Source organism: Helobdella robusta (assembly GCF_000326865.2).
Source record: "Helobdella robusta unplaced genomic scaffold HELROscaffold_74, whole genome shotgun sequence".
Lineage (NCBI taxonomy): Eukaryota > Metazoa > Annelida > Clitellata > Rhynchobdellida > Glossiphoniidae > Helobdella > Helobdella robusta.
In genome coordinates, this window is record NW_008705420.1 from 266713 (window position 1) to 278500 (window position 11788).

At 32.1% G+C, this 11788-nt stretch overlaps 1 protein-coding gene across 1 annotated transcript; it reads left to right on the forward strand.

The window, feature by feature from the left end:
* Positions 1-7689: 7689 nt before the first annotated feature.
* On the forward strand, positions 7690-10444 carry HELRODRAFT_194338 (hypothetical protein; the record flags this gene model as incomplete). The annotated part of the gene is made up of 4 exons (XM_009031446.1): positions 7690-8231; positions 8564-8588; positions 8919-9293; positions 9837-10444. Exons 1-4 carry the CDS (start codon positions 7800-7802, stop codon positions 10442-10444), a joined length of 1440 nt encoding a protein of 479 aa, XP_009029694.1. The 5' UTR covers positions 7690-7799.
* Between the last annotated feature and the right edge of the window lie 1344 nt (positions 10445-11788).

Genomic DNA, 11788 nt, shown 5'->3' on the forward strand with positions numbered 1-11788 from the left:
CAAAAAAATTAAACTATTTACTATATATATATATATATATATATATATATATATATATATATATTAGTTACTTTTATCAACAATTTTTAAAAAATTATCAATGATGATGATTGTGACCTGACTGATTAAAAAGCATCAATGAAAATTTTTAAAATAGGATGGCGAATTTGTTATATTGGGATATTCGTATAAAAAATTTCGCGAGCAAAATTTCAATATAAAAGCGCTTATAAATCTACTAATATTGGCTCAGCTTGGCTTGGCTCGGAATTGGATGTTAAGCAAGGTGTGGTCTCAAACTATTTGGAATTCTCCCAAAAAATTTGAACTGCGTAGCACCAAGGGGAGGCCTATTTACCATAATACAACACTTTCTTATGGGTTGAAGCAGTGATACGCAAAGAACCTTAATTTTTTCAACTTTTAATTATTTTCAGTAATGTCGATTTTATTTTTTTAAATTTATACCAAATAAAAGTAATTAATTACCACATTGAATAACAATTAAAAAAAATTAAAATTTTAACATTCTAAATAAAAGCAATATTCCGTAATTAGTAAATATACGATCGTAACTTGACTCGAACGATAAAAAATCACCCTCCAACTCCCCTCCGGAAATAAGCTTCTTGTTCGACCGTTGAAAGTGGGCGAAGGCTGTTATATTTATTCTAGTTATATGTGTAGCACTGATTACCGTTGCGTTTATAACGAATTTATATAGTATATATAAAGCGAGCAAAATTTTATTGGCTCAGCTTGGCTTAACTTGGCTTGGTTCGGCTCAACTTGGAATTGGATGTTAAGCAAGGTGTGGTCTCAAACTATTTGGAATTCTCCCAAAAAAATTTGAACTGCGTGTGCACATATGTTGCACTGATTACTGTTGCGTTTATAATGAATTTATATACTATATATAAAGCGAGCAAAATTTTATTGGCTCAGCTTGGCTTGGCTCGGCTTGGAATTAGATGTTAAGCATGGTGTGGTCTCCCAGTATATATATATATATATATATATATATATGTATATATATATATAATAACTAAAATCCATGTAAACAAATAATTAATTAGATTATATGTTTATATAAAAAAGCAATATAGCAGATTCAACCAGCCAATCAGAAAGTTTCGAAGGCGTTCGTTCGATGATGTCAATTTAGTACGGTTAGCATTGTTGTTAAGACTGTATAATAGTGTAGTGCATACATTAAATAAGTTTTTTCCTGATGTGAATGATTGAAATGATGAAAATGTATGGTTGAAACGAGTATAAATAGGAGCTGAGACAGTGTGAAAATCAGATCAGGCATTCTGCCTCGCTTGAAGCAGTCTGTCTGATCTCATTTATTTAATTTTTTTAATTTGTTTATTTTTATTTATTTTATTATATAGAGTTATATAGAGTTGGCATGTCTGTGGTTTGTGTGCTTGTTTGTTGTATTTTTTTATATTTTAGGTGGGTTCTTTAGCGGTTGCTCATACATACATACATACATACATACATACATACATCATGTTTGTTTGTGTGGTAGTATTTTATGTTCTGTTTTACTCCTTTTTCTCTTTCTTCATGAGTCTTAAGTTAAGTTAATGAAACATAGGTAGGTGAGGTAAAAATTAATTTATTATATAGGTAGGCTAGGGCATAAGTTAATTTAGTTACATAGGTAAGTTAGGCATTTCTATTCTTTTACTCTACTTGATGGTGTGTTTTTTGTTTTGTGTTTTTTGTTTGTTTTCACAACATACATATAACAGGTACGCGTTGGTTCCTGGTTTTAGTGGGATTTTTATTGATTGAATGTGGTAGTGTGCATGGTTATATAGAGTTATATAGAGTTATATAGAGTTATATAGAGTTATATAGAGTTATATAGAGTTATATAGAGTTATATAGAGTTATATAGAGTTATATAGAGTTATATAGAGTTATATAGAGTTATATAGAGTTATATAGAGTTATATAGAGTTATATAGAGTTATATAGAGTTATATAGAGTTATATAGAGTTATATAGAGTTATATAGAGTTATATAGAGTTATATAGAGTTATATAGAGTTATATAGAGTTATATAGAGTTATATAGAGTTATATAGAGTTATATAGAGTTATATAGAGTTATATAGAGTTATATAGAGTTATATAGAGTTATATAGAGTTATATAGAGTTATATAGAGTTATATAGAGTTATATAGAGTTATATAGAGTTATATAGAGTTATATAGAGTTATATAGAGTTATATAGAGTTATATAGAGTTATATAGAGTTATATAGAGTTATATAGAGTTATATAGAGTTATATAGAGTTATATAGAGTTATATAGAGTTATATAGAGTTATATAGAGTTATATAGAGTTATATAGAGTTATATAGAGTTATATAGAGCATAAATCCTATATAGAGCATAAATCCTATATTGATACCTTTCTTTGAGGTTCTTTTCTTTGCCGACCGGTCGGCTTCTTTGCGTTTCTCTATTTTCATTTAAATTAATTAAATAAATAAGATTTTTCCATTCATTTAGGTTTATTCAGGTTCATTCAGGTTTATTCATTCAGGTTGAGGCTTCCAGAGGAGTTCATCGTGGAAGATCAGAATGGTTGTGATGTCAAGCTACGTTCGTTCATTCAGTGGCAAACAATGCACGCCTGGCTGGGGTTCGTTTTACGGTTTCTTAGCGGTTCCTTTTTTTGCCAGTTACAGGCTGTTGCGGCTGGCGGGTTTCACCGCGGCTCGTTTTTCTACTTTCATTTAAATAAATTAAATAAATAAGATTTTTTCATTGTATTCATTTCATTCAGGTTGAAGTTTCCAGAGGAGTTCATCATGGAAGATGTCAGGCTACGTTCATTCAGTGGCAAAGACACGCTTGGCTGGGATACGTTTTATTCTTTTTTCTCTGTTTTTCTCTCTAATTTAACATTAAGTAAGAATGCATACACGCACACACATACACACACAATTACATTAAGTAGCTATATAGGTAGGTTAGATAGGCATAATTTTAACTGTAGGTAGGATAGATAGGAAGCATCCAACACTAATGTAGTTGAATAGGTAGGCGCGTAAGTTTATCTCTTCTGTTTTTTCTTGCACCAACATTACACGCATCAGCGTATTACACACACACACACACACACAAATACATACATAAACACATATGTTAGTATTTGAGCGTAATTTTATTTCCATTACACATTCTAATTTATTATTACTAAGGTTGAGAGTAATTTAATTTCATAGGTAATTAAGGGCAATAATGTAATTCTAGGAACAATCTTGTAATGTAAATTAAAACGCTGTAAGTATCGATAGGTAGGCTAATATAAGTTTTACATTATTATTATTATGTTGGAGCCCAAGGCATTACGTAGGTGGTGGGGTGGGCGCCGATTGGCTAAATGAATTGGGCTCTTGAGTTTTGTAATTTTAGGTAAGCTAGGACCGTAATGTAATGAATAGGTAAGTTAAGGCTACGTTGTAACACATACTCATTAATAGATTTAGGGTTTAAGTTTTATATTATTATTACTAAGTTGGAGCCCAAGGCATTACGTAGGTGGTGGGGTGGGTGCCGATTGGCTAAATGAATTGGGCTCTTGAGTTTTATAATTTTAGGTAAGCTAGGGCTTAATTGTAATAAATAGGTAAGTTGAGGGTACGATAGCCGATTGACTCTGGATTTCAAAGTCTCTTGTCAGAGGTAAGTCTTGGTGGCCAGTGGTGAACCGGCAATGGTTTACTATCCGGACGGCAATGGTTTACTATCTGCACGGTAATGATTTACTATGCGGCACGGCCATAGTCTACTACCCGCACGGCTTCCGGACGGCAAATGGTTTACTATCCGCACGGCAATAGTCTACTATCCGCACGGCAATGGTTTACTATCTGGTGCCCTGGCTGTCGGTGAACCTCTGTGCAAGGAGGGAGAATGAAGGGGGACTTTCGACTATCGTATCATTAATAATTTAATACAAATTAGCTAAGGTAATTGAATAGGTAGATAGGATTATTTTTATTAAGCAATTTGAGATGCAGGCACCGCTAAGTTTTCTGATAAGAATTTTCTCTTTCTCCATCAACACGGGTTGTGTTTCAACAACAATCTCGAGGAGGACTGGCACCAGTTTTGGAGGACAACGTAGGAACCGAACCGCATTCAACATTCTGCCTTTATCGAATGGACGACGGTAAGTTTTTTTTACATTTTACTTTTTTTATTATTTTAAAATATTATTTATTTGTCATTGTTTCCATTTTATAATTTTTTGCTCCTAAGATTCTAACATTCATTTACTACTACGCTAATAAAAAAAATTTGTCTACAGGATAATGAGAGGTGGGCAGTGGTGGGAGTCAGCACGTTTCAGATGGTTGTCTCATGATGATTTACGTATGATGATGGTGGTGTTGGAAGAATCAGCGCGTTGGCTGTTCGACTGACAATCAGAAGTTCGGATGAAATCATGTGTGCCGACCAGATGGTGGTCGGTGCAATGAAGTACTGAAACGACGATTTTTGAACTAAGGTTTAGTAGTTTCGTCTTTTAATTTTTCTCATTGATTGATTCATTCATTCATTCATTCATTCACGCATTCGTTCATTCATTCACTTTATCACTCAATCTTTCAAATCATTTTTCCATTAATTTATTTTTTTAATCATTGAATCATTAATTAATTCATTGACTCTTGACTCACTCAGGCATTCAACATTCTGCCTTTGTCGAATGGACGAAAGTAAATTTTTTTTACATTTTACTCTCTTTATTATTTTAAAATATTATTTATTTGCCATTATTTTCATTTCATAATTTTTTTTCTTTTAAGATTCTAACATTCATTTATTACTAGGCTAATAAAAAAATTTGTCTACAGAATGATGAGAGGTGGGTTGTGGTGGGCGTCAGCACGTTTCAGATGGTGGTCTCATGATGATCGTTCCGATGACAATTCGAAGATGACAATAAGAAGTTTCTGGAGAGTAAACGCGCGCACATTTACGCACATATATCAATACAACACACACATACACAACATCCATTCATTCGGTGTCGTTGTTATGTTTCTCTTCAACTTTCTATTTTCTTTACCGGACTTAATTTTATTCATAGGTAAGTTAGGGATTGAGATAAGTTGAACAATCGTAGGTAGGCTAGGGCTTAACATTAGTTAAAAAGTTTCAAGTAAAATAAAAACGCTGAAATATGTAAAATAAAATACCTAAAACATGTAAAATTCCGAAAACGTAGAAAAAAATATTTGTAGGTAGGTGAGTTGAGTTAATGATTATAAGTAAGCTAGGGCCCTGAGAGTAATTTAATTGTAGGTAGGTGACTGACTACTATTCTTGCGACTTTTTACTAGTTTTTTGTGATGTGTTAGTTTTCGATTCACAGCCCCACACCAACAAAACAAACTACATTTTATTCTCGTCGTCGCCTAAAATTTTACCTTTTTGAACAATCTTTTTAATAATGTCTATTTAATTATTAAATGTTGACTGGTTTCTAATTTTTTTTAATTTGGTTATATAATTTTTGGATATTTCTTGATTTACTTTGTATATATGCATGTATAAATAATTTCTGTTTGGTATGTTGATTTAGTCATTATGATGTGCTGTGAACTGTTCTTACTAAAGGTTCATGTTACCTGGATTATTATTTTTCAAGAACTTCTAAGGAGTGTGTACAATAATAATGGATAATAATTATTTTTTTTTATCAGTCGATATTTTATTATTAAAATTCGATTTTTTTAAAGTTACGTTTTTACAATTTTTATTAACCGTCACTTTCCATTTTTGAATGAATTCAAATAAAAGCAACTATTGTGTTTTTCTTTCTTTACTAAAATCTCGAAATTGTTTGTAGATTTGTACGGTTAAGTGTTTGAACAAGCCTCGCAAATATTTTTTTTAGTTTTTAACAAAATTCGTTTATTCAATTTGGTTCATTGATTGATCGATTGATTAGTTGATTGAATGAATAATTGATCGATTGACTGATTGATCTCATAGCATTGTACATATGAAAAAAATCCGATTAAGCCAACCTACGGCTCTTAGTAGCAATCAAACTAAGATGATGATGATGATGGCAGACAGTCAACCAAACATACGGACAACCAGACAAAAAACCCAACACACATACCATACAAACAAACCTTATAGATGATATTCTTGAGTTACTCCACGTTAGAAACGTACAATCAATCAATCAACCATCCAATCATTCAATCAACTAATCACACATATACAATCAAGAAAGCCGACCTACGGCTTTAAAGCATTATAATGATAGATTGATTGACTGATTGACTACTGACTGACTGATCTCATAGTATTATATTATATATATGAAAAAAAATCCGATTAAGCCAACATACGGCTTTACTTGGCAACTGTATTTCACCAGAAAAAAGCAATTTCTATATTTATATTGACAAAAATAATTGTTATATGAATATATTGATTTATTTAAAGCATTATATGTACAGAAAACCGCCATGACACAGTTGTATGAAACTCAGTAAGCCACTGCTGTAAGCCAACGTATGATTTCAGCAACCAGTTTCTATGAGAACCAGCAGAATGTAAAATATTCATTGAATATAATGAAGATAGTGTTCAAATAACAATTTTGATCTATTTAGGCCGTTTATTTTATATTAAGTAAACAAATTTTTAACATGATCGAATAGTGTAAAAAAAAGGGCGACTATAGTTCAATCCTATTTAGCCAACCTTCGGCTTTAGTAAGCCACTGGATCTCACCGGACCAAAAGCAATTTTTATATTCAAATTAACAACTCAGAGCATATCTCAAAACCCTTCTGTTTGCAAAATTCACTGAGTAGCGCTGCTGAACATCGCGAAAATAGCGCTTCACGAACTAATTTATAATTTTTCAATAAACAGCATGTTCAAATTTCTGAAGAATATGTATTATAAGTTAATAAACTGCTTTCAACCCAGAGTTAATTACATCATAAACATTTTATAAAGAATTTTCAGCTCAGTCAACTACATAAACATTTTATAAATAATAATGTTTCTTAAAGAACATATCTAAAGAACATATGTTAATAAACTGCTTTCAACCTTTCAAAACTGACTAATCACTAATTTTTGTGCTCAAGCAAGCAGTCAGAAACTGAAAAGCATGAAAATTAATGTCGGCAAACACCTCGCTACTTTTCACTATCTAAATGGCCAACTTATTAAATAAAACGTGTAAAAACAATAAAATTTAAAAAACCTTCTTGATTTCGAGTAAAATATTTTGTAAAAATCTTCTTTTTAGATGTAAAACTAATGCTTTTTTCGCCGTAGAAATAAATAGAATTCCCATTTTGCCCGGTCATTTGAATGTTGGAAAAACGCGGATCAATCGCGATGGCTCTTTATAGCAATCTACCTCACAGGTAAGGCAAGAATCGAAGATGTCCCAAAAAGTTATTATAATTTTTTTAATGTAATTGTACTTAGCTGGCAAACATTTTTCATTTTATTTTTTAAAAAAATTCATTAACACTTATAAAATAAAAATTACTCAGAAAATCGTTTAAAACATTTATACTGCTCATTAACGAGCATCATGGCAGTCATGTACACAATACGGTCGCTAGGCAACGAACAAGTGTTTTATATAGTTGAACTTTTAGTTGCACCGTGGGAGGAGCTTGTGTGCCCTCTTTAAGCTGCTGACTATAAATACATTACTGAGAAAACCAGTTTTCGTGTTTCACTATCTCGAATTAGTAGCCAGATAATTTTCTAAAAGATGTGGAAATTCGTGGTGGGGTTCCAGCCCCATCACAAATTGCCCCGTGGCTGGGTGGAGGTGTTGAAGAACATCTTTAAACCTTTCATTCAAAGCCAACGGCAGCAACCTGCAAGAACTGCGAATCAAGTTGCCAACCTAACAAAGGTCATCCCTAATAAAAACCATCTGGTCAATGAGGTCAAAAGGTATTTCGGCCAGAAAGTTCTGAACTCACCGACGTTTTATCGTGGTGATACTTTGGCAGGCAGGGCACTCAAAAAGTACAGTGGTTTCTCTTTCAAGTCCCCTACTAAATTTAGTGTAAAATGGACTGGCCGACTGTTGAGATTTGGGTTTGTTGGTTTCGTGGTGGCCAGCAAGGATGAGATAAACATTTCGTTGTCCGATGATTCATCATGGGATTATAACTTTCCTGTTAGTGAGTTCAGTGTAAATTAAATTAGTTGGTATGATGTTTGTTTGTTATAATAATAAATTAAAAATAATAATGATGATTTGATTGAATGATTTATTTTATGATAATGATGATGATAAAGACGATCAAAATGTTGATGTAGGAAGTTTTTGTTGCCTATATTTTTGAAGTTTGGTTTAGTTTTAGCTCATTAGGCATTGGAAAATTAATTTTTTGAGTGGCAGCGAGCGATATGAATATATGATTTTAAATTCCACAAATTATAAAAAATGAAATTTGTTGCTGGGTTAATTAATTTTTTTTTAAATTAAAAATTTATCATTGATTTTATTTCTTTCATTAACAGAGCAAAAGTTATTTGCTGACAATGGGTACGTTATAAAATGAATGAATGAATGAATGAATAGACAAACAAGTGAATGAATGGATGATAGAGTGAAAAAATAAAAGATGAATGGATGAATGAATGAATGAATGAATGAATGAATGAATGAGCAAATGAAACAGTAAATGAACAAACAAACGAATGAACATAGATACAAGCTAACAAAAGTATAAAAACATGATTACAAATTTAAAAAAATGACGATGATGATGATGGCGATGATGATGGTTATTAAGATTGACATAATTTTTTATTATGATTGAAATAATTTTTTTTATTATAATTAATGTATATATTTTTTAAAACTTCAATTCAGCCTTTGATAAGATCGCACTTGACTTTCAAGATCAGACTGCGAACTTTGTCAACAGACACGACGACAACGGTGGTGATTGTGATGTCGGAATTGATGATGATGATGATAATAATAATAATAATAATGATAACCCCACCCACTTGGCTATCAATCATAAAATGATTGGGGATGTTGGTGATAGAGATAGTGAGAGCGACGACATTGTCGGTGATGATAATGATGTTAATAATAATAATAATAATGACGTCATCAACAGCAAGAACAACAATAATAACAATAACAATAGTGATGACAACATCATCATCAATGGTGATAATGATGTTAAGGTTAATAATAGTTCTTCTTGTGTCATTGTTTACAAGACGGGAAGAAAAGGTGACGACGATGACGATTTGGTTGCTGGTTATGATAATGATCGCGTTCATGTTGTTTTCGTTGGTAATGATGATGATGATGATGGTGTTGATGATGGTCTTGTTGTCTGCCGTGCTGATGATGATGGTGATAATTTGGTTGCTGGTTATGATAATGATTGCGTTCATGTTGTTTTCGTTGGTAATGATGATGATGATGATGATGATGGTCTTGTTGTCTGCCGTGCTGATGATGATGGTGATAATTTGGTTGCTGGTTATGATAATGATCGCGTTCATGTTGTTTTCGTTGGTAATGATGATGATGATGATGATGATGGTCTTGTTGTCTGCCGTGCTGATGATGATGGTGATAATTTGGTTGCTGGTTATGATGATGATCGCGTTCTTGGTGATAAGGATGTTGTTATTGGTGCTGGTTGTAATGACGATGATGATGGTGGTGATGATGATGGTGGTGGTGATAGTGGTGATATGGATAAGGTGGTAGATGATTGTTGCAATAATAATAATAATAATAATAATAATAATAATAATCTGAAAGTCCATAGCTGTGATGGTAATAATAATAATAATATTGTTAACTTTAATAATTTTCATAGTAACTTTCTGAAAGCTTATAACAGTAATAATAATAATAATAATAATAATAATAATAATAATACTGCTACTGACAATGTTATCATGAAGAAGTTGTACGATTGGCTGGCTTTCAACCAATCAAAGGATTTGTTCAATTCAAAAATTTTTGGTGGAAATAATAATAATAATAATGTTTATAATGATGATGATGATAGCTTTGAGATCGTTTCGAATCCAGGTGATGGTGATGATGATGATGAAAATGTTAACAACAACAACAATAATAATGATGAGGAAGAAGAAGAAGATGATGATGGTGGGGGTTATGATAATGATAGTCCTCTGGTGAAGATGCTTGACAAATTGCTAGAAAGGTGCAAAGCCCTTCAGCTTGAGAATCAGCGTCTGAGGGATGAGAAGGAAGTTCGTAAGAGGAATGATTTGGCTCTGAATGCTGAACTGAGGGAGGCTCTAAAGGAGTTTGATAAATTTCATTTTTCTGACAACAACAACATCAACAGCGTCATCAACAACAACGTCATCAACAACAACATCAACAACAACAACTAAGACGACGACGACAATAGCCTCAGAACCAATTCATTTGAATGACAGCTTTTGAAAAATTAGCATTAATCATTGTCGAAACATTAACAATAACAATAATTACAACACATTACAATAACAAATATAACAATAATAATAAGAATAATTACAATAAACTTTCTACCCCATGAGCTGACTACACCCATGATGGCGTAATTGAATTATTGTTCGTCTATATTTACTCACAGAGCCTTGAAACGATTTGAATAAAATAACTCATTAATTTATATATATATTTATCTTTATTGCTGTTATTAAAGGTTCAAAGTTATTGCTGTTGTTATATGTATCATGTTTGTATCATGTTTGTATCATGATACATCAAAGGTCAAATAGCCCTCAATGCGGCCCTCACAGCAAAAAGTTATCCCACCCCTGACATTAACACTGAGGATGGCTTGATCGTACATTTGACTTGATTTGATTATTTTATTCTATTTTATTTTTAAAAACATTTTATTACAATTTATTCTCATTATTCTGTTATGGCTTTCGAGATATAAGAAGATTTTTCATTATTATTATTATTATATAATAATAATTATTGTTTTTGTTATTTTTATTAATGTCATTTTTGCTGTTATTATTATTACTCATTACAATTATTAACGAATAAGCAGATGAGCCAGTAATTTATTCATAAATTAATATGCAAATAAGTTTTGCATGTATGACTTCATGGTTGGCGTGTGGTACAATTGCAGCATCAACAAGCCGAAAAAACTAAGTAAGGAGAGAGTTATTTGACGTCACGAGGCAATAACTTTTTGAAATCGCTTGCATTCGCGCCATTAAATAATATACGCGCGGATGAATGAACGATCAGACGGATTTCGGAAATGGAAAATAGAGATAAAAAAGATTATGAATAATGCGTTGATGCCTTTTTATCGCCACCCACTTATTTTCTTTCTCTCTCCACTTGTTTACTTCCGGATCCGGCATGGTTCGCTATTTAGGATTTTCGATTATCACTCGGTGATTTGTTTTGTATATTTCTTGCTGTCATGTGATGTGACGTTTTTTCATTTCTGCCCTACGGTTTGTTTTCTCCTCTTCCTATCATCTCTTTCTCTCTCTCTTTCTCTCTTGTTCTCCCTTTGAAATGCTTATCTTACTTCATCATATGTTCTTATTTTTTATTCTTGGCATCTGCCTTCATTTTCAATATGTCTGTAAGCTTGTACATATTTTTTGAAACTACTGCCATTCAATTTTTCTCAAACTTTTCTCTTTCTCTCTCTTTCTCCTTATCTTTTTCTCTCTTTCTTTCTCTCTCTCTCTCTCTCTCTAACTATCTCTCTTCTC